The sequence below is a fragment of the Pagrus pagrus genome (assembly GCF_965226575.1).
Source record: "Pagrus pagrus genome assembly, chromosome: 19".
NCBI classification, from domain to species: domain Eukaryota; kingdom Metazoa; phylum Chordata; class Actinopteri; order Spariformes; family Sparidae; genus Pagrus; species Pagrus pagrus.
Genome location: NC_140203.1, coordinates 25,619,312 through 25,645,559, shown reverse-complemented (window position 1 = coordinate 25,645,559; position 26,248 = coordinate 25,619,312). Strand labels below are relative to the sequence as shown.

The following is a 26,248-nucleotide window of genomic DNA, read 5'->3' as shown; positions in this document are numbered from 1 at the left end:
ACAATAATAATCATTATTATTATTATTATTATACGAAGAAGCAGAAGAACGTTGAAACAAATCCATATTTGCGTGTGCCAAAATATCAACGTCATTTTCCTTTATACGCACACAATGAGACAAACCTGTATTAATCCAGGCAGGTAGCACTGTAACAGACGCATCAGAACCTCCAGGACAGGTGTCCTGACAATCTTCACATTTTTCAGTTTTCTTTGGCAGGTCTGCCCGAGGAAGACGGTAGAAAGTACTTAAAGGGATAGTTCAAGTTTTTTGATGTGGGGTTGTGAGGTGTGTGAAGCAGTGCATAATACCTCAACTGGTAATGGTACCAGCAGCAAGACGCATCTTAGCCTCCCTCAGTGGAGCCCACCTGATAATGATATATCGGTTTTAGTATGCTATGCGCTATATTTTGATAATGTTTGCTGCTTTACACTGTCTCATCCGTGACGTCATACAGTGCACGGCAGGCACAGCTGCGCCTGTGCAGAGGAATATGGATGTTGTACATTTGAGGAAATGTAGTGCCAAAGGAAAGAGCTGTCTGACGGCAGTGCCGAGTGGCACATGTACAGATACATATTACAGGTGGGCCTTCTTTTAGCCGGCTAACATGTCCTGCTGCTGGTGCTGAACACTGCTGCTCCACACAGGGGAGAGCTGACAGCCATCTACAACAGGCAACACACTGATGCTGAGGTACACTGATAACTACCTCACACAACCACACAGCAGAAGACCCGAACTATCCCTCTTAAACCAATATAAACAGATCTTTGTCCACTTGATATTAGGCTCATACACGGCATATTCCAATACATTTCCACAGACAGACATACAGTAACTCTGATGTAGGTAGTTCTCCTCCTCCATATTTACTGGGCCCTGCTCATCACAAAGCCTGAAATCTCACTTGGATAAATGCTGAGGGTATTCCCTACTACCTACTACTACAATAAACCTACAGAAGGCACACTAATAAATGTCTCTACCATTTGATTTCAGCTTTATTGGACAGTACAGTATATAGTAAGTTTATACATCCATTTTTTATTAAGGTTCAAGGTTAATTTATAAATAAAAAATGTAAGCTCCTTCATGCTACATAGGAGAATCAGTACAAAACAATCTTATGGTGTGGAGTGTTGAGGATGAGTTCAGGAGTCTCACAGTCTGAGGAGTGAAGCTGCTCTGTAGTCTGGTGGTGCAGCAGCAGATACTTCTGTATCTGTTGTCAGATGGCAGCAGGGTGAACAGACTGTGGCTGGGTGGCTGTTGTCTTGCTCTGGCTCTGTGTAGACATCTCTGGAAGTGTGCCTCCTGAGGAAGCTGCATGTAATCTGATAAATTTCCTCCAGTGATGTCACTCAGTGGCTGAATTGAATTGTGGGTAATATAGGCTCCAGGTTTAGAAAAGCAGTCCACAGTTCTGCACTGCACTCATTAGACAGTATAAAAAGAAATGATCAAAATGGAGGCAGCAGAACCAGAGATCTCACCTTTTTAATTTCACGCATTCTCCTTCCTGTTCTAAACCTAGCAACTACATTACCCACAGTGCGACTAAGCCACTGAGTGACAGTACTGGAAGCAATTTATCAGATTACATGCTGTGGCCTCTGAACACACTTTTCATGTGAAAAATTGGTGTAGTTACCATTTAACAGTACTTTCTGCCTGGTAAATGAATGCAACTTAGATGTATGTAGCAACACTTAATCAGCCCCTTTGTGCTTTCATTTGGATTGTGACAGAGGACACATCACACTGACAACAGAGCTGAAAGATGACATCACTTTTTATTTCTGTCATTTTATTAATACAATCATTTAGATGCCTTAACTCAACAGTAAACATTTTCCCCTCTCTTCTTACAGCAGCTAAAATTAATGTTGAATTTTCAAGGTTCAAATGCTAACAACATTTTGTTTTCTGTCTTCATCCGAGGAAACAAAAGACTGACAAATGTGGTTATATGAGTTCCATAAATAGTCCCTGATGATGCCCAGTAGAGCCCAAGGCACTAAAACATCATCAGAGCAAAGCTTCAACATAGAACATTATAAACATCATATAATTCCAAGGAACCCAGACTCAGAAGTGCAAGTGTTTGTGTACTGTAAATATGAAACATAAAAACTAACTGGACATCATTACAACAATCTGAACGGTAATCAACAATCTGAATGAACTGTGAAATCAAATTATAAAATTTGTGATACAAACATGTTTTCATCCAATCTAATTAAATTCCTGTTGAACATCCACAGATATTTAAACATACTATTTGATAATAACACAAGTACCAATGTGAACACGAGGAGTAAACCCTGAATGAGAGCTTGTTTTTGAACAGACAAGAAACAGGAGAAGACAACAGTTGAACTTTGGCTTGCAAATAAATCAGTCCATCTTCCATTGCCCGGCCATCTCGCCTTAACTGGTAGTGCAGTGTTGTAGTGCTGTTTAAGGCAAAGTAGAAATAATACATGCAATATCTTAAATATCTCTTTCCTACCTGACAGAAAAGTAGATGCTTCTATCAATATACAGTGAATGAGTGCAGTTTGAGGCAGAATTGGTTGAGAAAGAACAAAGCCTGGTGAGTGTTGTGCAGGGAAGTGATGTGCTGCTACCTCTTATTGAACTTGACTCTCAGAGTTTCTCTCCCACAGCATCAGGAGCTGGTTGCCTGCTTCGGGCTCTAACTCCTATGTGAGACAAAAAAAGAAAGAGATGGGGAAAACATGTAAATGCAGTAATGACAGTTTGACATGAAAGCCACTGGTAGAGTTTTGCAACAACTAACAACAATAGTATTCTTTTTTTTTATGACAAAGGTACACATTGTAGTTTTTGTAGAATGTTTTTATGCCTAAATGAATAGACACTTAATTTTCATGACTGAATAAACAAACTGATCATAAAGGACAACACAATGTATACTGTTTTACTTTACTTTTACTTTCATTTGTGGCAGACCCTGCCACCTTTCTAGCTTAAAACAGTGTCCTGGAGACTATATTTTCCTGAGTGAAAAGGCCCAAAAGTCCCCTTTAATTCAAGTAAGCCTAATTCACCATGTTTAATTGCTTATTTCTAAACGTTGCGTATGCAGAAAACAGAGCCTGAAAGAGGCGTACGACACCCAGTCGTCCAAACATTTTGGAGGCAAGGGGAATTGGCGACACAGATGGTGAGGTGGAGTATTGTAGCCGGATTGTAGAAATTACATTAACTATAGGTGTAACAATTCTTCTCACACATTTAATTTCACTTCATATTATGTGTTCTTATAGAGCCACTTTATCATTAACATTCAAACCAGCAGTATTATTTGTGCTTGTGATGACTTTCCCACAAGTACCTCTCTTTTTTTTTCTTCAATTTTTTCTTTATTATTGTTATCCTCACAGAATACATTACACAGCTGGTATTGATTTCTTGGTTCACAGTTATTGTCAAAAAAAAAAAAAAGAGGTAAACATCAGCATATCAAAACATAGCAGTTACTGTATTATAATTGCGTAATGTTAAAAGAAATTGCTGAGAACAAAACCTGCATATATTTGTATATTTATAAGACTTTCCCACAAGTACCTTTCAAGTGTAAAAGAAATGTCAACACAAATTCAGCTCAATATTTCATCAGTGCTGTCTAAACATCAAATTGCCCCCCGGAGCACAGCGGGGAGGGGCTGCACTGTGCTGATGCTCATAGTCAACTGTAGAGCACCACAGCTGTTAAAAAACGGGATGATGCCAGGATGTGTCAGGTTGAAGGATATGGAAAAGTCTGGCCTGCCTTTCCCCAATATCAAGCGTACTGAGTCCTTTCCACCTCAACCACGTTAACTAACTGATGAAATTATCAACATTGGTTTTAGAAATTAAAGATAGCATCAAATAGCATCAAAGAATTGCAGAACGGAGTGGATGTTGTTTTAAAGGATAACTACCGTTTTTTACAACCTGGACCTTATTTCTGGCAAAATATATGGTCATTTACTCACCCAGATAACTTTGGTGTCATTCGGCGTCGTTCGGACAAAATTAGATCCAGTGTAGCGGCGATATATCCATATAATGGGAGAGACGGGGCAGCGACACACAGCCTCTATATAACGCATTATCTGCCACGAAACTAGTTAATTTCATCAATATTTTGTTATGAAATGCTAGCTCTATTAGCCTCTGAGTCCGGGCTCGTCTGTTGTCAACATCCGGGGTCTGTAGGCTGATCTACTACCTCTGACCTGGAAGATGTCGTCTCTGAGCTGTGCGCGCACCCGCGACAGCGCGGCTTGTTTACCTGTAGCTGCTACTGCTAGTTTGACCCCGGATGTTGATAACGGACGAGCCCGGACTCAGAGGGGAATAGCGCTAGCATTTCATAACAAAATATTGATGAAATTAACTAGTTTCGTGGCAGATAATGCGTTATATAGAGGCTGTGTGTCGCTGCCCCGTCTCTCCCATTATATGGATATATCGCCGCTACACCGGATCTAATTTCGTCCGAACGACGCCGAATGACACCAAAGTTATCTGGGTGAGTAAATGATCATATATTTTGCCAGAAATAAGGTCCAGGTTGTAAAAAACGGTAGTTATCCTTTAATTATATCTTCTAATACTGTAGATATACCACTAAGGACGATTTTATTTTCCGTATAGTTTTTGTGTGTAAAATCGCTGTCAGAGTTTACTGGAGACAGTGTGGTGGCTGCCTTATACACTCTGCCTTCTCCAGTCAGACATCTTCCGCTAAGGCTAGGTGAGCCCAGGTGTGAGTGGTTGTTAAGCTGTCTGGGGAAGGAACTCAGTACAGCATTGTAGGTGGGTGATAAGTAATGTCTTAGGCCACCTCAGATGTAAGTGGACAGCAGAGTCTTGACCTGAGGAGTTAGCCCTCCTGTGTTGTGCCATTCAGTCAAGACTCTGCTGTCCACTTACATCTGAAGGAGAAAAATCATTCTTTCGAGGACAACAATGTAAACATCTTGGCCAGGAAGAGCTGGAGGCGTGAGATGCAATTAGTCCCAATTTTTTAAGATCACTCATCAGCTTGGTCCAGAGTTCTAAAACAATCCTTACTATACAGAACACATGAAAAAAACACCATGCAATAACACTGGTGATTAAAACACAACACACATGTAGTGGTGGATAAGATGCGAGGGCAGGCGGCGAGACTTTGAGTTTCCTGTATTCGAGAAGTGAACAAGGACAGTTTCACCGGACACGTTCGCTGAAAAGAACAAAGGAGACGGCTACGCCAAGCAAGAGAAAAGTCAGAACGAGACACCGGATGGGGTCGCCGCGGAGGATCCGAGCCGAGGTGGAGAAATTGGTTCAACGGCCACAAAACGATAAGTAAAGGAAAGCGAACCAAACAAACTGATTAAGTGTGAGAGCTGCTGGTGGTGTGTGACCACCACTGAGAGCGCTTTCTTTATTTGTCTTATCATAGCGGCGGCAAGAGGAGGAATGTCTGGCGGAGCACCAGGGCCAGCACAGAGAGATCGACGGCCACAGGAGTCTCTGCATCCCCCTTCCCCCTTAAGACTTGAGAACCTCCAATCCCCATTTTTTCTTGCTGAACTGAACACTGCCCTTGAGTATTGATCTATAGCACCTTCATTTTATGCACGGTTTTTAGTGCTTTTTTTAATTGGTGTTTTAATAGTTCTAATAAATTATTTAAACTTTCTCGGTGCCTCTTTCTTAACAATGGAGATACTTTGCTGGCATTATAAAGAACCTCACACTACAGTGTAACAAATATATACTCTCACCTGTCCGTCCCTGCTGATTTGGACCTTCTTGTTGTCATTCCATGGGTTGAGGATGTGTTGGGTGCAGTGAAAAGGAAGACTCTCCTTGTGGATCCACTTCACACTGAAAACCCCTCCTAATCCCATGAAGTCCCAGTCCTGGCAGCTCTCCCGGCTGATGACTGATACCATTTGAGCGTAGCCCTAAGACAAAGACAAAATACTTCAGTTTTGTCCATTCATTCAAAAGTCCTTATTAACATTGCATGTTTACAGTGGGTGCACCCTTTTCCCCTCTGTTAGACTGTTACCTGGAAGTGCCCAGAGCCCTGAACAGAAAAGATGAGGATGATGAGGCTATTCTCCAGTAGTGCTTTGGTGAGTTTCGCCTCATTGCTTGTTATGGTGGACCAGATACCTTTCTGCTGAGAAATTTCAATGTTCCTGATGTTGCTGCTCTTCATGATGAAGTACCGCACTGATGAAGAGGCCAGATGAGACACTGGCTTTGAGATCTGCTGGGAGCAAGAGGATAAATTGACACAAAGAAAAACTAAGAGGGATGACCTGCAACTCCCACCTACCTAAAGCTTCGTTCATGCAACAGGATTTTAGCCCTGATCTCCCACTTGCCAATGGTTTTTAGAGATTGTCGACAAAAAGCCCAGGATCAGAGGCATTGGAGCGCGCTCGCGGGAGTGATGCTTGCCATGAGTGAACAGTTCAATGACGCAATCCAGCGCGCTTGCTGACGCCTGCTGGATATCAAGTAGGCTAAAAATCTGGTTAAGTCACCGACAGGTCGGGGAAATACAGCCAATGGCAGCAGACACTCCTCTCCTTTCTCCCTCTCTCCTCTGCTGTCATCAGCAGTAGCTCTCTGAACCCAGTCTCATCAAGCATCTATTTGTATGGCGTGGGCACGATAATAAGCTATAGTTTCTATTAGAATACATACACACAAGCTGTTCAGTTTACGTAACTGTGTCGTCCTTGCTGAACCACAATATGAGCAGGCAGTTTCATGTTTTCAGTGCTAAAATAATCCTTGCTGCCCATGCATCCTACTATTCCATCCTGTCATTCATATTCTTTTACATTTCTTCCTTGTTTTTTTTGCTGTGAATCAGCGCACAAACAACCTGGACTGTTTGGACTGTGTCCTTCCTGTGTCATGTCTTGCTTTAGTGATCTTGTAATGTGTGACCCCCGTCACTGTTCAGTCAGGTAGCGTGCAAAGCACAACGACTGAAAGACTCCTGATTACAAGGCAGAAAGTTGCCAATGCCTTACTTCCTTTTTTAAGGCCTCTCCTTTTTACTTTCCAGTTATATTTGATATTATACTCCGTTTATATTATACATTTCAGTTTCTCCAGTGTAGCTTGGTACTTCACACTTAATCTTGCTGTACATGTATAGTGACAAACATGTATATATTTGCATGAGATTTTACAGAGTATTCACCACAGCCTCATCAAAATCTTGGCCCTGGCCTCAGAGACCCAAACTAATGTCTACCTCTGCTGATTAATTCAGAAATTACCACAGGACAGCTGCCAACAAACTGATGACAAAGTGGTAAATGAACTGGTGAATTCAGGACTGTTCCATGATGATCCTTGTTTACTAAGCCTACAACAAACTGCTGCATATAGTTTAGGAAGATACTAACGCTGACAAGGTAAATGAGCATTGGGGAGTACTGCTGCATTTAAGAAAAAACTTGTATAAAGCCTAGAGTGTCTCTAGAGGAAGCTGCGTGACTACAAAATGAAAATGGAAATTACAACCCTGGTTTAAAAGACAGTTGGGACACTGTTAAACAAATAAAACTGAAGGTGATCACTTGCTAATCCTTTTTGAAATAAAGTCAAAACAGCACAAAGACAATATATTTAATGTTTGACTTCTCATAGATTTTTGTAAATATCTGTTTATTCTGAATTTGATGGCAGCAAACATGCTTCAAACAAGTTGGGACAGAGGCAACAAAAGACTGTGAAAGCTGTGGAATGCTCCAAAAACACCTGTTCAGAAAGTTCCACAGGTAAACAGGTTGATTGGTAACAGGTGATAGTAGCATGACTGGGTATAAAAGGGGCACCTGCGAGAGGCTAAGACGTCCACAAGCAAGGATGGAATGAGGTTTACAACTTTGTCAAACCAATGATTGTATAAAGGACACTGCTACATGTGCTCAGGAATACTTCTTCAAACCGTTTGTTTGCAAATGACTGCGTTCTGTTTTCATTCAGGTTTTACACAGCATCTATACTTTTTGAAACAGGTGTTGTAGAAAACTATGCTTGAGATAAGTGGCTTCAATCTACATTAGCACCTACTAGCATAAATCATTCCAATCTCTGAACCAAACTGTTGGCTGTTGAGTTGTATTGTGGGTAATTTAGGTAGCAAGTGGTGCCAAGGAAGAGAAATGTGGGGAATAAAAAAATCTTTGGTTCTGCTGCATCGATTTATATCCATTTATGGAATATTTTGACCATGTTAAAGTCCCTAGTGCAGGATTCAACATATTTCTTAAAAGGGAATTCCATTTATATTCTGAACCTGGGGCCTCATTTAGGAAACTCAGTGGGGAATGAATAAATGTTGCGTACGTAAAAATTAGGAAATGTACATATGGCAAAAAATATTCTGATTTATAAAATCTTTTGTACGCCCGCCACCAGCGTGCAGTTTCCTCATATTAATCCCAATTAATCCCAAATCAACTTGGACTTCAAAGCACCTCATGAATGTAAATGCATGGAAATGAGCCTGCTGATGAATGATTCTTTATAGTGAATAATGGCCACAACTGAGACGACGATACATTTTTTTTTCCTGGCACAGAATAGAAGGTGTTCGTGGGTGAGATAGAGGTTAAATATGTGTTAATAAAACATGTCAATTCTTCCATTCATGTTCTCCTCTGGCAGTGTGAGGACAGTAAAAGTCTGTGCATGCAGCATTACGTGGTGATGCATAGTAGAACTTATATGTTAACATCAAGCACATTGACTGCTTTACACTTGCTAAAGTGATTGTGACAATCAGTGATTTCCCCCAACATTTGAAAATGGAAGTTTGATAGGTGAACATAATTCAATTATTCAAGTTCTGTTACAGTGACATGGCCTTCATTTTTATTAGGACTCATAATGAGGATATGGAGAGTAAGAATTGTGCGAGAGCTGTAACTGCCTTTATTTCCAATTAACGTTTGGTATTAAATGAAATCGAATGGGAGAATAATGTAAAACACGTAGAATAATGCCTCTTACATTTATTTTCTACAATCTGGTTTCAATTCCCTCAATTTATGCTTAGAAAGTGATGTACACACAAGTCAAGCCCTTTTTTGTATTAACATGTTTAAGTGTGTAAAGGATTCATACCTGTTTTAGAATCAGTCCAGCAGGTCACCTCAGCTGGTAGCTGCAACACAGCTACAATGGCTGCAGTGCAAGTCTTTGGGGCAATCGTTAAAGTTACATCCACTAAAAGTGCTTGTTTTTGTCACTAACAGGCTGAGGTTGTTATTCTATGTGCCCAACAATATTACAGAAACAATTCCTACAAAGACACCTTTTTGTGAAATAGTAAGATCCTGTTTGATACCAAGAACACAACTCTTGTTAAAGGAGAAGTATTGCACTGAAATCCCACGAGAGGTTAGTTGTTAAAGTTTTTGCCTCATCTAGATGGTAAAAATCAGTTAAATATTCAGCCATGACTTTGGAAATAAATTCTTGCTGGCACTTCCTCTAAGTAACCTCCAGACTCCTCTCTCCAACTCTGACTCATTTCACAGCGAGACTTCTCTGTGAACGAGACTAACAAAAATGATCTTATTATTTAACAAAAAGGTCTTACTCTGTAGGAATTGTTTCTGTAATGTTGTCAGACAGAATAACAACCTCAGTGACAAAAACAAGCCCTTTTAGCGGACACAACTTTGACGGTCTCAAAGGATTAGGTTGCAGCCACGTTGCAGCTGCCAGTTGAGGTGATCTACTGGACTGATTCTAAAACTTTTGGTAAGTATGGATCATTGACACATCCAAACATTTAAATATAGGGCCCAGGTTTAAAAATACCGGAATTCCACTTTAATGAAGCAACTTCTAGTGGTCTTATCGAAGACCCTGCTGACGGTATACCCTTCCCATGATGTTCCCCCAATTTAATTTAATCAAAAACACTGAGAATGAAGTGCTATAAACAACACACTGACTGCAACCTTTTTCACCATGATCATCTCACTAGTCCTACAAACAAAAATGGATGCATCAGTATACTTAATATACCCATAGGGGCTTTAAAATGTCACAAAAAAGCAAAAGTAATCAGGAGTATTAACAATGCTTGGAGGACAGGGATTACCTTTCCTGAGGAGGAGGGACCAGGGCTTTCAGAGGGACTGTCCGCAGTCACAGAGCAGGAAAAATGACTGTAGGAGTGAGGCTCATCAGAGAGCTGATTTATGGGCAGTGAGGCCTCATCTTTGCTATGGGCTTTCATCTGAAGCCGACCTGAGGCTGCTGGTGTCCTACAAGCTCTGAGGAGAAGTGGTGAAATGGTGCAGTAGTAAGAATATGTAGTGAATCTAACTTGACTTATTATTCTAAATTCTCAAACACCTGCCTTTGTTTACCTCAACTGCAGAGAGAACCAGGCCTTCTTATCAAACAGAGACATGCCTATATTTCTGATTCCTCCTGTTTTAAATTTTAGGTATATTTCATCATATTGTAGTAAGTTGTCTTCCTATTTTCAGGTCTCATCCTGTCTAAATTTGCTGTTGATGCAAACAGCACATCCTCCATGTCTCTATCTGTTGTCTTGATTAAATCAGCTTAACATACAATTGTAAAGCACGTATTCCCTCAGTGAAATAACAGTCTACCAACTACTCAAAGCCCTTTACACACAAGGTGCAGACCTGCTACTCAGGAGAGATACAGGGCTTTCTAACCAAAATGCCCTGCAATATTTCTATGCTCAGCTATTCACAAACGCTCACATACAGATTGAACCGCTATCACGTGCAATTTGGGGTTCCCTTTCTTGCCAACAATAAAACTAGAATCTAGAGGAAAGAGTGGATATTTGTTCTTTTTTGTCCTCTGACAGGGATCATTACTTAGCTGACAGGCAGGCCACCACAATACATCACACTGCAATGTAAATGTTTCTATGTTTTAGACTGCTTAGTACTTGTCATTCATTGTGTTTGTGGGTAGTTGAGGGCTGTTCTTGGAGTTCTTCACAGAAGCATGAGGTCCCTCCTCTGATGACATGGGCCGGGGCCGCTGCCCAATCCCTGTGGGCTGCTGCAGGCCTGCCGCTTGCTCCTCCGCTGTGAGCACCTGAGGGACATCAGTTTATAATTGGTTCACAATTTTCAACATTGCTTATAATAGTAGCAAAGATTTAAAGAGTTTTCATTGGGGTACAATAGTGTAGGTATTGTATGAGTTTGGGTCACTGTTGTAATATTGTATTTGAGTTATTAACATTAATTAAGTAAATGTATGATTTGTGACCTGACACAAGTTGCAGTGAGGCAGACTTATGTCAAGATTTTCTTAAATTACGAGACAAGTTAAATCATCAACATCCACAAAAGAAATGTGTGCAGAAGAATTACACACAGCCATAATACTCTGAAAAACAATGCACATAAAAACGTGTTCTAACAGTGCTGATTGTGAAGGTGGTGGAAGTGAAGAAGTAGAGAAGAAAATCTGTCAGAAGCTGCTTGGCTAACCTTCCTCCTGTGAAGCAAGTGGAACTTAGAAGAAGAAGAAGGAAGAAGAGGAAGAGGAAGAGGAGGAGATATAACATACAGAAACCAGAGTGCGAATGACGGCCTCGTCTTGCTGAGACCATGGCTTGGAAGGGCAGCGGATCCTCTTGATAAACAAACTTTGCCACTTCTGCCTCAGTTCAAACACCAGCCCTGCAGTCTGACAACAAATAAACATGAGATAAAACTGTACGTAAGTAAGAAAATATTAGGTACTAAATATCAAGGAGGTAGGATAGAAAAAAACATAACAGTGACAAAACATCAGTATTGACTCAAGGATTTATATTTGTATTGACTCATAAAAAGGAATTCCTCTCATCATTACTTATATAAATATAATATATATAAATAAGTTGTCTCATTAATATTACAGTATTTTATTTAATCATCCCCTAATTTGCACCTCACAGCTGTATGTTTATAACAACAGCCTCTCTGTGTCAGATGTCTGATCACAAAAATCCTGGGCCTGAAATAAAAACGCAGTGTGACACATAGACTCATTTAATCACTGTATGTCATAAAAATCCTTTCCCTGTACTTGAGAATCGGTTTTTAATATGCAGTTAAATTATCACTGGCAAATGTTTTTTTTTAATCAGTGTTGGACAGGGAAAATGAGTGAAACCATTTACAGACTATGACAACTGTCTGCCTCTGTTTTTTGTCCTGCGTGTGATCATCTCAGGCAGTTTAACTGAGAGGAGGGTATGCCTTTGTCCCGCTCAGCCACTCAAATCCCTGAAGCCCCATCCCACTGTGATGTAATGGTGTTAATATCAAACAAACCCCCCTGCACTGCAAACTGTGCATCTCACTGCCAACTTGTTTATTAAAATGTTATTAAACAGCACACCGCAACACTCAATATGTTGGTCAAACTCTGTTGTGAAGATAACAACTCAGTCTGTTTTACCTCTTCTCATTCCCAGTTGTGTCTCATATTGTATTACAGCAGTTTAAGGACCCCAATTCATTGTTTAGCACAGGATAAACTGGGGCAAAAGACTGAAAATAGTGCCCATTCTGACATTGGACACCCAAAAATCTTAATCGAATTGCATTGTGAGGTTGCCAACAGCCCTATTATTAATATGTATAATAATTATTCAAATTAGGAAAATTCAAAAGAAATTCATAAATAAGACTTAAAAGGCTGAAAGGTAAGCGATGTTTCCTCACTTCTCTGTCCATTTGGAAAATGAGCCAGTCATCAATCTTCAACCCAGCAAGGTCCTCTGTCTCACTGTCACTGATGTCATCCAGTGGACTATCTGCAGGGAAAAACACAGAGACAAAAGATTGAATCTGCACAGGGAGGCTTCTAAATCAACTTCTGTCATAAAACACTCAACAAACCAAACCATTACACCATGACATTATAATTAAATGACTTTAAGAAAAAAAGAAAGAAGAACAAAAATGAAATACATTGAGGAAGTGATTTAAAGTGTGTGTGTGTGTGTGTGTGTGTGTGTGTGTGTGTGTGTGTGTGTGTGTGTGTGTGTGTGTGTGTGTGTGTGTGTTTGTGTGTGTGGTGGTGGTGGGGTGGGGGGTGGTGGGGGTGTAGGTGTTTACTGTTGCTGTGTCCATTCCTCTTGAGGCAACCTCAAAAGATGCATTACAGGAATTGCATGGTGCAACTTGACTTGACCAGATAGAATTTTCCTTATAGATGGTGATTTTAATCAAACAGACCTCAGAAGGGATTAACCTAAGTCAAAGACTCAGCTGTGAAGTCTACTCTGCCTCCAGAGGACCAGCCACTGTCAGTAACCACAGCGGATGTGAGAAAAAACCTGCTGAGAGTGAATATAAATAAGGCTGCTGGTCCAAATAATAGACCTGGGGTCCGTTTCACAAAGCAGGTTTAGTGAAAACTCTGAGTCTGTTAACCCTGAAATGAGGGAAACTCTGAGTTTTCCGTTTCACAAAGGGAGGTAACTCAAACCAGAGAAAGAGGGGTAACTCCAGCCTGTTTCACAGAGAGAGGTAACTTAAGCTCTCGGTCAGTTACCATGGTAACATGCTCTATGAACCTAACCTGGTCGGGACCAGGTTTTTCTCAACAAACCTTGAGTTTCTCTCTGTCTCCGCCCTCTTTCAGCCACACACGGTATTTGATTTCCTCATTCATTCAGTCAGCAGGCGAGTTTTGGCGTAATATAGTTCTGCCGTCTGTTTTTTGAGAAAATCATTGCAAAAATCAGTCAGTAGGCGACATTAGAAGTTATATTAGGTGGCGACTATTTTCACTACCATGGCGTGTCCTTTTGATAATGATCCCGTGGATGAAGGTGCAGCATTACTGCGCAGAGAACTAAATACTCGTCGGGAGATGACAAACTAGCAGTAGCAGCTACAGGTAAACAAGCCCCGCTGTCGCGGGTGCGCGCGCAGCTCAGAGACGACATCTTCCAGGTCAGAGGTAGTAGATCAGCCTACAGACCCCGGATGTTGACAATAGACGAGCCCGGACTCAGAGGCTAATAGCGCTAGCATTTCATAACAAAATATTGATGAAATTAACTAGTTTCGTGGCAGATAATGCGTTATATAGAGGCTGTGTGTCGATGCCCCGTCTCTCCCATTATATGGATATATCGCCGCTACACTGGATCTAATTTCGTCCGAACGACGCCGAATGACACCAAAGTTATCTGGGTGAGTAAATGACCATATCTTTTGCCAGAAATAAGGTCCAGGTTGTAAAAACGGTACTTATCCTTTAACACTCTGGCCTTGAGTACACTATGCAGTTAGATATTGACTTTCTCACAAGTAGACCCAAGAAAGTATGGATTGGCAGTGACAACTTCTCTACGTTAGTGCTCAACACCGGAGCCCCCCTAGGGCTGTGTGCTCAGCCCCCTCCTGTTCACAAGACTGTACTTCAAGACATGAAGAGAACTAAGTATGCGGACGATACCACCATCACTGGCCACATAAAACTAACGATGGGAGGTCATATAGGGAGGAAAGAGTGGTGAACAGACAGAAATCTGCTGCTCAACGTCAGCAAAACCAAGGAGCTGATTGTTGATTTTAGAAAAAAGGAGGCAAAGACACACACCCCTGTATACATCAGTGGAGCTGAGGTGGACCAAGTGAACAGTTTTAGGCTCCTTGGAATTACCATCACTGAGAACCTATCTTGGTCCTCACACAGCACCACCCTGGATAAAAAAGCACAGAAAAGGCTGTCAAGTTCTTACGGAAACTCAGTAAGGCTAAATTCCCAAGCCACATTCAGGTCAGCTTATAAAGAGGATTAATAGACAGTATCCTGACTGGAAATGTCACAGTTTGTGCACAGCCAAGGACAGAAAGGCTCTTCAGCGGGTGATTAAAACCGTCCAGACATTCAGTGACATTGGTGAAGTGAGGTGTCTCCATAGGGCCGACAGGAAAAGACAACAACCACCAACGCTGCAGTCTGTTCATGCTGCTGCCATCTGGCAAAAGAAGTATTGGCTGCCATACCACCAGCCTACAGAGCAGGTTAATTCCCCAGGCTGTGAGACTCCTGAATTCATCATCAAACACTCAAATTTCTATGTATGTGATTTGTGGAATAGAAGCTGGCTTGTGACCACACCCCTCAGGGTATTTCGTTAAGATTACTGTGGCAATAGGGGGTGCTGGGGCTACTACTATGAGCCATCGGGGGGCTGGGTTCTTATTTTTGGTTAAGAAAAACCAAAAAACAAGCCAAAATAAAATTAAGCATTGTCTCTGTGGGTGTTTGGTTCTACAAGGGCTGTGTCATTCCATCAATTAGTTTGTGGACAAACTGAGCTTTTTGCAGATTATGTAGAGTGTGCACAGTCTAGAGGTGTTAGACTAGGGGTGAGTATCATCAGGAATCACACTGAATTCATGGCAGTTTGGCCAATAGTCAGAATATCTTGCTAACTATTGGCCAAATAGAATTTGTGGCTAACAGATATACAGTATATCACCTAGTTAGTCCATGCTGTTATTGCCATGTTGCTAGCTCAGTAAAAACATGAATCTACTAACAACATACACATACTATCTTACATGACTAACTTGGCTCACAAAATTGTCTTTTTTGTGAAACTCAAACTGAAATTTGACAAACCTGTGCAGTTTGTTTTTTTATTTGTTTGTTTGTTTTTTTTAACTTGTTTACCAGTAGCTTTCTGTACAGCAGGTTCCTGTAGGGCAGAGCTGGGTAGCTTGGCACAACCTCCGAATATGGCTACAGTGATGGGCGTCACTATGGAGCAACAGCGGACACTGGCCATCCTGTGGCCTCGGCTCATCTCATCGTAGATCAACCAGTCTGTGGGATAGGCGTGGGCCAATTTGGCTTTGGTGTTCTAAACAGCAGAAACACACACAGTTATAAATAAGGAAAGTGTCTATCTGATACTATTACGTTAAAAAAATTGTCATCCTGGACAAAATTTATGTCAGGCTAAAAACTCAACACTTCTTCCATCTGTATCACATTAAACACCTCATCAGAAGAAATCCTGTGTCTTCCTGGAAGGTTTTTTTCATGCGAAGCAACCGCTTCTGAGTTTCATTCTATTTTTTTTTACCTCACCTCTATTTGTTCAATTACAGTGCACCCAGCTATGGCATGGGAGTTTATCTAGGTTTTTGAGAATATGGTTGTTGATCAGTCCGTCAGTGCCTCGTATAGGGGCCACAAGGAAAACCTACTTCATCGACCTGTCAAGACATGGTCATAAGACATAAGGGGGTGTCCTGTGGTGTCTGGCACCAGGTTGTAGTGGATCTTTGGGTCCTGTATGTTGGGGGAATGGGGCCTCCATGGATCGGACTTGTGGGCTCTTTGTTGTGTTCCTCTGGCCATCCTTGCACAGTTTTTGTGATGTGTCATTGTTCTACTGGGAGGACCACTGACATCAGGGAGTGCAGTTGCCATGAGGGGGTGTACTTAGTCCACAACAGTTTTTGTATTGGTGGTGTTTGTCAGGTGGTATCAACATGAATGCCAGGACCCAAGGATTCTCAGCAGAACATTTCATTGTAACGAGATAATCAATGTTATTAACATCACCTGTCAGTGGTTTTAATGTTGTGGTTGATCAGTGTATGTGTTCATGTGGTTAATATTGTTGATCTGATTGCAGGACATTGTGGCTGATATTCTGAATTGATTAGACTCGGGTTCAGTTTTGGTTCAATTTACATTTTGATTCAATACCAATTTTGCTTGGATATCAAAGAGTTTCTGAGAGAACTAATGCTGTAATTTGTACAAAGAGCATAGTAAAGACTGAAGGCTATCCACCACATGAAGGATAAATGTTTGGACCAGAAACAGATTTCCTCGCCAAACTGAAAATCCACCCTTGAGGGTGTTAATTTCAGACCCTGGCATGCATCTACAGGGAAAGGGATAGGCTTATATAGAAAGCTTGATCTTAGAATTTTAGGAATTGACATCATCTCATTCAAATGAAGATCAATTTGAAATGGAAAATCATTTTTTGAAGCTAGCTTTGCTTGAAAGCAGAATTTCTTAGCAAGAGAAAGGAGGCGATATTATCAATGACTGAAAACAAACTATGTAATGCTTCCAGAATTGATCGTCAGAAGCAGCAAACACCAAACAAGCGTAGAGTTGATTACTTGTGTATTTCTCCAAGTAGGAGGTGAACAACCATACTGTTATGTACAGTTATAAAAGCAAAATTTAAGAAACAAATATGCTGAATTTGATATATACTGTATATATGTCATTATATTCTGTAAAGAAAATGATTGTACAGCTAAGTCTGCAAAGCAAAGAAAATTACATACGAATAAAGTTATCTTTTTTCCTACCTCCATAAACTTGGACTGGCTCAGGACAGATGTGGGGTGAAAGTGGACTTTCTTCTCCCTGTTACTGGAAAGCAGAGAGGTCTCCTGGTTGACATTGACCAGGTTTGGATACATGCCTGCCACCAGGGCTGCCTTCACCACAGCCCAGTTCTCAGAGTTCAGATTGACATCACGGATATCACTGCCCCCACGGGCCCGCACGAAACCTGGGGAAGAAAGAGTCTGTTTTTGGTATGTATTCATTCCTTCAACAAAAAACATTTAAATTTGAAAAATGTCCTTATCAACTGTTTTCTCGACGAGTTTCAGCCAATATAGACTTCCATATTTGTATCTTTATATTATAGGACTTTGAAAAAAACTGCAAGGGATTCTTGCTAGGTGATGTTGGTTCATACCACACACATTTGGTGGCGTGAGATTGGAATATAAATGAAAGCAGTACTAACCAATAGCGCGGAGCTGTCCTAGCAGCTGTGTCCTCATGCCGAGTATCATGTCCATGGTGGCCTGGGACAGGAAGTTCTTCTCACAGAAGGCTCTCTCCCAGCCCTCACTGCGGGCCTTCTGCCATGCCTAACACAACACAGGGCAAACATGAGGAAATGTATATATACAGTCGTGGTTTACATACACTTGTAAAGAACAGGTACAGTATATCAAGGCAGTCTTCATTTTTTCTTAAATTCCTGCACTTAAATACAAGGAGTTTGCTATCAAAACTTGACTTCATTAATGTGCTGACTACTGAATCAAACCTTGACATTTTAGTCATCACAGAGTCGTGGCTCTCCGGAAAAGTGTCAGACTCAGAAGTAGCCATTAAGGGTTTCAATCTGTTTAGGGCAGACAGGAAATCAAGAGGGGGCGGGGTCATAATCTACATCAAAGAGCATCTGGCAGTACGTGTAATTTCCTCTGCCTCTGTGCCCAATTGTAATGAATTTGTTATTCTGGATGTCAGTGTTGGGGGCAATAGCAATAGTCATAGTCATATCACAATCTGTGGGATTTATCGCCCACCCTCTGCCCCTACCTCAGCCTTAGAAGAACTAGGAAAACTACTCTCTCCCTACATTTCTTCTGAGCTAATTATTCTGGGTGATCTGAATTTAGACTGGTTGTCTCCCTGTTCATCTAAGCTTAAAGAGTTATGCCTTGAATTAAATCTGTCTCAGCTGATCTCCTACCCCACTAGGCCTAATAATAAGGACAACTCTAAATCCACACTGATTGACCTTATTCTGACCAACAGGCCACAGAAATATCCATACAGTGGCGTTCTCGCTCAGGATATCAGTGACCACTGTCCTATAGCCTGTGTCAGAGTGACCAAAGGTCAGATTCCCAGGGGACGCACCATCAGAAAGCGCAACTTTAAAAACTTCAATGAGCAGGCATTTATAAATGACTTGTCTCATGCAGACCTAGAAAGGACTAACTTAATTCCCGACTCTGAGCTGGCTTTTGAATATTTTTTGAGTGTTTTTAGCTCCCTCATAGATAAACATGCCCCGTACAAGAAATTCCGCATAAAAAATCGTTCCAATCCCTGGTTCTCTGCTGACCTTTCTGAAGCTATCCATGCCAGAGATCTTGCCTGGTCAAAGGCCAGACTCTCTAACAGCCCATCTGATTGGTTGCTTTTCAGAAAGCTGCGCAACAAATGCATCAGCTCAATCAGAAGGGCTAAATCCACTTTTTATTTATCCTCTCTTGCTACTAGCCAAGGTGATGCTGCCAAATTTTGGAAAACCATAAAATCTCTAAATTCCACACCCAACTCTTCGCTCCCCACACAAATAATTTGTGGTAACACCTGTATTTCGAACAAATCAGATATGTGTGATGCTTTTAATCACCATTTCATAGCCTCTAGTCACTTGTTTGATAACAACATTGTCCCAGCTGCTCCTGACCTAGCATTTATAACTGCATCCAATCCACCAGCAGTCTTTACAATGAGACCGATAAACCAAGCTGAGGTAATGAAAGCACTCCTTCACCTTGACCTCAAGAAATCCAAAGGTGAAGATGACCTGGACCCATATCTCCTGCACCTGAGTGCCCGCTTAATTGCTGCACCGCTCACACACATCTTTAATATGACATTTTCATCTGGTAAAATCCCTGCTGTGTGGAAGGCTGCACAGGTTGTACCATTATTCAAGGGTGGTATTGCTAAAGCCTTAGATAATTATCGACCAATCTCAAAGCTCTGCTGCTTAGCCAAAATTTTAGAATCCCTTGTAAACTCTCAACTGCGGTCCTTTTTGGATTCAAACAGCATCCTTCAACCAGAACAGTCAGGTTTCAGACCGGGTCACAGCACTACCACAGCTACAACACTAGTCATTAACAACATCATTAACGGGTTAGACTCTCACCAGCACTGTGCAGCTCTCTTCATTGACTTGTCAAAAGCCTTTGACACTGTAGACCATAACACCCTATTACACAAACTCTCATCCATCGGCCTTGATAGCCTCTCTCTCAACTGGTTCTCCAACTATCTCACTGGGAGAACGCAAGCAGTTACTGCAGATGGATTTAGATCCAATTCACTTTCATTACACAAGGGTGTTCCGCAAGGCTCCATTCTTGGTCCCCTTCTATTTTCTCTTTATGTTAATAATATTGTTACCCCCCTCCCCAGCCTGCAATGTCCATTTTTACGCAGACGATGCTATTTTATATAGCATTGCTCCTACTCTCAACTCAGCTGTTGATAATCTACAATCTGCCTTCAACCATTTCCAGTCGTCTCTTGTAGCTCATAAACTTGTACTAAATTCTAGCAAAACTAAATGTATGTTGTTCACAAGGTCCCACGGAAACATCCCCCCCCTCAGTATTCACACATTAGATGGTCAACTTATTGAAACCGTCAACACCTACAAATACTTGGGCACCTGGCTGGACTTCAAGCTTTCCTTTCGTACCCATGTAGATCACCTCATCAACAAACTTAGGCCTAGAATTGGTTTCCTATATCGAAACAAGTCCTGCTTCTCATCACAGAGTAAGAAGATTCTTGTTCATGCCTCTGTAATGTCTGTTCTTGATTTCAATGATGTAATATATATGCATGCCTCAGCCACAACATTGAAACCCCTGGACGCTATCTTCCATAGTGCCCTACGCTTCATCACCAGGGACCCATATTCAACACACCACTGCATTTTATATAGCAAGGTGGGCTGGCCATCTCTCACCACTCGCAGAGAACAGCACTGTTTATTATTCATCTATAAAGCACTACTCGGAACGCTTCCCCCATATTTAACTTCACTTTTACATTCTCGCTCTACAGGTCTCCCTACCCGCTCCCAGTCCCAAATCCGTCTACACCTCCCTTATACAAACTCAGAATTAGGAAAAACTGCCTTCTCCTTCTATGGCCCACACCGATGGAACAAATTACAAAACTCACTGAAACTCGATAGACTCATCTCATTTGAGGCTTTCAAAAATCTACTTCTCACCACAGTACTGGGGGCTCAGACTCAGACGTGTACTTGCTTCATTTAATGTTTTTTACTACTCCTGTTTTTATTACTGTACTTTTGCTTTTTAACTTTTTTTACTTTGTACTTTTACTGTGTTGTATTGATGTTTTGTGATTTCTGTGTGCTACAGGGCATCCTTGAAAAAGAGAGCTCGCTCTCAATGGATCTACCCTGTCAAAATAAAGGTTAAATAAATAAATTTCCAATGATTTCTACAACTCTTATATTTCTGTGATGGAATGAGTGGAACATATACTACTTGTCTTTGTTCATGAAGTTTGCTTCAAATATCAATTTATTATAGGTCTTCTGAAAAAGGGATCAAAAATATACATACAACAAATTCAACAACCAATTTTGGTGATCTGCCTACCTGGAAGGCTCTCAGCAGGGCCATGTGGTCACTGAAGGAGCTGGAAGTGAAACGTTTGCGGCAGTCAAGAGCAGCTCTTTTTTGAGAGCCCTGGGCGGGAAGGATGAAGGGGTCACGATAGGCCAATGTACAGGCAATGGTTAGAATGGGGTCCAGACACTTGAGCACCACAGCACACATCACCATCTTGCCTAGGTGGGGCTCCACAGGCAGATCAGCCAGGTGGTAGCCCAGATCAGTCAGGTCTTCATACTGGTCCATAGCATCTATTGTCTGAAGAGAAAGGTGGAGGGAGCCAACAGAAACTCAATGACTAATTGCTGTAATACTGTATGTGTGTATTGTGTGAGAGATCAGAATTAAGTGTGGTAATCTGTTAAAACATGCTACCTTTAGCATCTGCACAGCATTCTTGATGGCATGTGCTGAAGGAGGCTGTGGAGCTTTGGACAAGAACTCTGCTACTGGACAGGAGGAAGGAGCCAGCAGTTTGGTCTGTAGACACAGCTCCTTCAACACACAACAGAAAATATAATTATAACATGCTCTTAGTGAGTCCACAGTATTTGTAAGGATCACAGTGTTCGTATCCATCAGGATTACTTATTCTGCATGGGAAAATGTGAGTATCACTTCTTGTTTCATAAAGCAACGAAGAAATATCAGATGTGTTTGGTACAAACCTGTGAATGAACTCATTGTCTAAAATCTAAAAAAAGTGAAGAAATGTGAAGGGACAACATGTATCCAGATTTGCAAATACCAGGAAACAGAGAGACAAGTTTAAGGAGTTCAGAGTTAACCTGTCAAAAATGAGCATAAGAAGCAAATTCATCTATCTGGCTTATTTGAACCTGATATTTCAGGACACTACACGCATCTTTCCCACTGTAGAAGTGCCCAAGTATTCTATGAGAGAAATATCAAATCCAGCCAGGAAGAGGAAACGGAGGCTGTGTAATAGGATTGACAGTGGTGATGATGGTGTAGTCTAATGATGAACTGATATGACATGAACTGATGTAATTTAGGCCATAAAGGCAATAAACAATATATAACTCAATATTTTGAAATCTTATCAAAAGCACTATTTTTGACCAAACAGGCCCTACTTTGATATCGATATTGCAACAATATTGTAGGGAGTGGGTCTGTGATGAAGCTGCTTAACTGAAGCTTTCTAGGGATGGCGTATCTACGAACCTGCTGATCAAAGGTTGTTAGTTTTCCCTCAAGATACAAGTCATTTACTTAATTTACTAAAACCCCTGCCAGCCCACTGTTTGAATCTACCATCAGCTCTAACAGGGGCAAAGTTATTATTGCCCCATATTGGGGAGAATTGGGGAAGTTCAGGTGCATCTCCTGTATAAGCATGTGCTTTATGCCAAACAGAAAGGGTATTCTTAACAAATGGGCTTTCTGTCTGTTTCATGAGTCTTTTAATACGCGCAGAGTAAAGATATGACTGGAGAAGTAGACCTGAATTTGTAGTGTGTTCAATAGCTAGCCATGCTGGTGGGTCAGAGGGGGAAAAGTAAAACATGGCTGTGCGCAGTTGTGCTGGCCAAGAGATATTTAACCAAATATTAGAATTACTGTATGTGTATTTTTGATCCAGCAGATTTGGTCACATTTTCAGGAGACCTATAATAAATTCATTATTGAACCAAACTTTATGAATGTTTTTGTGACAAAGTAGTTTGTGTTCCACTCATTCCATCACAGAAAAATGAGAACTGTAGAAATCACTGGAACTGAAAACTGCCATGACATACATAATCTTTACAAGTGTATGTAAACTTTTGACCACAACTGTACGTATACTAATGCTTCCCATAACATCGCTATATTTTCAGCTGATGCAGAAAAGGCCTTCAACAAACCTTTTTTATGGTCCGTATTGAATCATATGGGTTTTGGTTCAAATTTTATTATATATACATATAAAAAACTATTTATGCAAACCCCATAACCAGTGTAGTCGCAGGTGATTTATGCTTTCCTCCCTTTATAATAAGTAGAAACAGTCATCATGGTGAGTCCATCGGGTTATCTTCAAGCATCACACTAATAAAAAGAAAATCTACATCCATGTGGATCTCATTTGCTACATTTGCTGATGGAGGATAGTGTGTGTGGCACATGTCGTTACCTGCAGTGGCATGCGCAGCAGCTGTGGAACCTGGAATTCCAGCATGTTGTTGTACCTGAGTCGACTGAAAAGGTGGAAACAAATCCCTGGTCTGCAGCGCCCCGCTCTGACAACACATAATATATTCATTCAATTCTTTGGAGGATTCAAACACATTACAGTAAATCAGTGGGAAAAAAATATACTAAAAACAATAGAAGCTTTCACATTTATTCACAATAATAAAATATAAGGCGAGATGTAGGATTTAACATTGGTTGAGGGGATAACATTTTTTGAATATAGACATTTTTCATGTTACCTTCCTTTCCTTTGCAGAGCGCTGGCTTTGGAAATCCAAACTGTCTTTAACATGGATACATGACTGAGAGTATCAAAGGATTTCTACAACAGGAAAAGACATTTATGAGTTAATTTCTAATCAGGTGTTTAAAATTCTATTGTTAGAATTCATGTTATTCTTGTGTTGTAAATCTTTGGCAGTGACTATACCTCCTTGACCTTTCCTGAATCAATGACGAAGACCACATCGTTGATAGTGATGCTCGTCTCTGCAATGTTAGTAGAAAGAATCTGAAAAGAAGAAGTTATAATTTATAATATAGTTTGACAATGAGTGAATTTCCTTCAAATCTCAGGTGAAATTCCATTAGAAGGAAAACCATACTACTGAATTATGGTAACAAGCAACAGTTCTCAGCATTTTTATTTTGGCATGGAGGGTACAGTAAGTATGAATGTGGTCTTTGTCTAGAGAAATGCTGATTGATGACGACAAAAAGCCACTGACATCAGTGACATTAGAAACTCACTATCTTCCTGACACTGGGTGGAGAGGTGTCCATGGCTTTCTTCTGATCCCGAGTCTGCATATCTGAATGTAGAGTGAACACCCGGTACCTGAGAGACGACACATCTCTGTCAAAGACACACTACACAATGTGCTATTGTGCTAATGCGCCATACTATGTACAACACAATTAACTGACGTGATGGCAAAAATAAGGCCCATGTCAAAAATATATACAGTAGGGTCAAAAACTCTGAGACCACTGGTCACAATACTTCCATTATTCATTTGTTTTGAACGTAATACTATTTTTTTTAATTACAAATGATAATATCAGCTTAACAGTTGAGTCAAAAGTTGCATCTTTGAAAAATATCCATGAATGTCAGAATATCTGAGTATTGGGTATGTCCCCCTTTTGCTTTAACGATAGCATTCTCCTGAGCTGGCATGGACTCCAGGATTTGACAAAGCTTCTTGTGATGTCACAGACTGCTTGGCTTTCTGAGTCTTTTTTTCTCAAAGATTTAACTTTTCACTCAAAGACTAGACTGATATTATCAGTTGAAATTTTAAAAAAATCTGACTTTTTGACCCTACTATGTGTGTATATTGTTTATGGAGAGGCTACTTTTGTTTATATGGAGAATCCTCTGCTGATGTTATGGCAACTTGCTAATATACCTGGGGTCCACGACTGACATACATACGATTGCCCAGATACACCAAACAGACTGTTGAACAATGTCGGGGCTGTGGGTTAGCGTCTGGGACTCTAATTTCTGTGGTATGTCCCTCACAGTTGTCACTAGCTTGCCCTTGCTGGTATGTCTGCGGCTTTTCGGCAGACAGAGCACATTTAATTGGCAGTGAGAGAACCGAGCAGTAAGAGAAATCAGGATTGGCTGTTCAGCTAAGCAAATTTGTGCACAAGAAGAGAAATGGGAAAAGAAAGGACAAATCCCCTTGAGCCTGTCACTGTAGTATCCATGATTTCACCCATTTAGTGAAGTTTCTCCTTATTTTTCCCTTCCGTCTTTCCGCCAGTACCAGCCACTTTATACCAGCAATATTTTCAAAACACTGCTTAATGATTACAGCAACTTTATATCCACAAGTCTTTTTGGTTTCACTTTTCAAATAACATATAGACATAAACAGCAACTGGTGGTATGGAGAGTATTTGGAGAGCCCACATGTACAACATTTTTTATTATCTATTATATAAAATGCCTTCTAATTTATGTATCTGTACAGTATATACCATGAAGAAACATCTTAACATGAACATAACCTACCCTTGAGTGCTCATCATACTAATAAAACATATTGTATTAGATTGTATGGTGTTAGAATTTACATGCTTCTTATGTAAAGTATATATTTCACCTCTCAGAGTGGGTGGAAAATCTTTTATCGTCATACAGGATGCGGTCCCTGAGTGTCACTATCTCATCGTATCCAGGAAGAAAAATCAGGACAGCACCTGAAGACCAACAGATAAAGACTCACATTCAGATAATCCTGAAATATCAGCCATATTGCCTGAAATCAGGTAAACTTGGTAAGAGTGAATCCTCAGTTGTCACCATAAAACACACTCCTTAATAAGCAGCTATGTTGTTAAAATCCAGATATGTGCTGAGGCTCACCATCACTGCTGGTGGAGCAGATATTATGCAGCAGCTCCATGATGAGGTCCAGGTCCACCAACTCATCATCAAAGCTGTGGTGGTACAGTTTGAGTAGCTCCTGGTCTTCAGGGCTTAGCTCTGCACTGCCACACTGCACCAGAGTGGACTCGTCCAGGCTGCTCACCTCCCCAAAAGGACTGCACAGTTAACAGGAATGTAGGTATAAGCTGATCAGGGGTCCAACACGTTTATCAATTCATAACCCTTACACAAAAGTATTTAAATCTGGACATACCTTTACTTAATGACGTTTTTTAGGGACTGCACAAAACTTACTGGGATGGTTGAACATTACTGATTTGTC

At 40.8% G+C, this 26,248-nt stretch overlaps 1 protein-coding gene across 4 annotated transcripts in view; it reads right to left on the bottom strand.

Annotated features, from left to right (window-relative positions):
* Positions 1-1,783: 1,783 nt before the first annotated feature.
* ythdc2 (YTH domain containing 2) overlaps positions 1,784-26,248 on the bottom strand; it is a 49,797-nt gene continuing 25,332 nt past the window's right edge. For 3 of the 4 annotated variants that reach the window (XM_084383759.1, XM_084383757.1, XM_084383758.1), the window contains exons 15-33: positions 25,903-26,081; positions 25,640-25,736; positions 24,273-24,360; positions 23,953-24,033; positions 23,762-23,844; positions 23,461-23,566; positions 21,696-21,815; positions 21,306-21,578; positions 17,873-17,999; positions 17,424-17,629; positions 15,754-15,943; positions 12,780-12,871; positions 11,635-11,754; positions 11,003-11,154; positions 10,169-10,343; positions 6,092-6,298; positions 5,802-5,984; positions 2,640-2,714; positions 1,784-2,465 (exon numbers count right to left, since the gene is read on the bottom strand). In XM_084383759.1, the coding sequence (XP_084239885.1) occupies positions 2,643-2,714; positions 5,802-5,984; positions 6,092-6,298; positions 10,169-10,343; positions 11,003-11,154; positions 11,635-11,754; positions 12,780-12,871; positions 15,754-15,943; positions 17,424-17,629; positions 17,873-17,999; positions 21,306-21,578; positions 21,696-21,815; positions 23,461-23,566; positions 23,762-23,844; positions 23,953-24,033; positions 24,273-24,360; positions 25,640-25,736; positions 25,903-26,081 (2,551 nt within the window). In that variant the 3' untranslated portion in view covers positions 1,784-2,465; positions 2,640-2,642. The remainder of the gene's footprint in view (positions 2,466-2,639; positions 2,715-5,801; positions 5,985-6,091; positions 6,299-10,168; positions 10,344-11,002; positions 11,155-11,634; positions 11,755-12,779; positions 12,872-15,753; positions 15,944-17,423; positions 17,630-17,872; positions 18,000-21,305; positions 21,579-21,695; positions 21,816-23,460; positions 23,567-23,761; positions 23,845-23,952; positions 24,034-24,272; positions 24,361-25,639; positions 25,737-25,902; positions 26,082-26,248) is intronic. The other variant, XM_084383760.1, reaches the window with a different exon arrangement.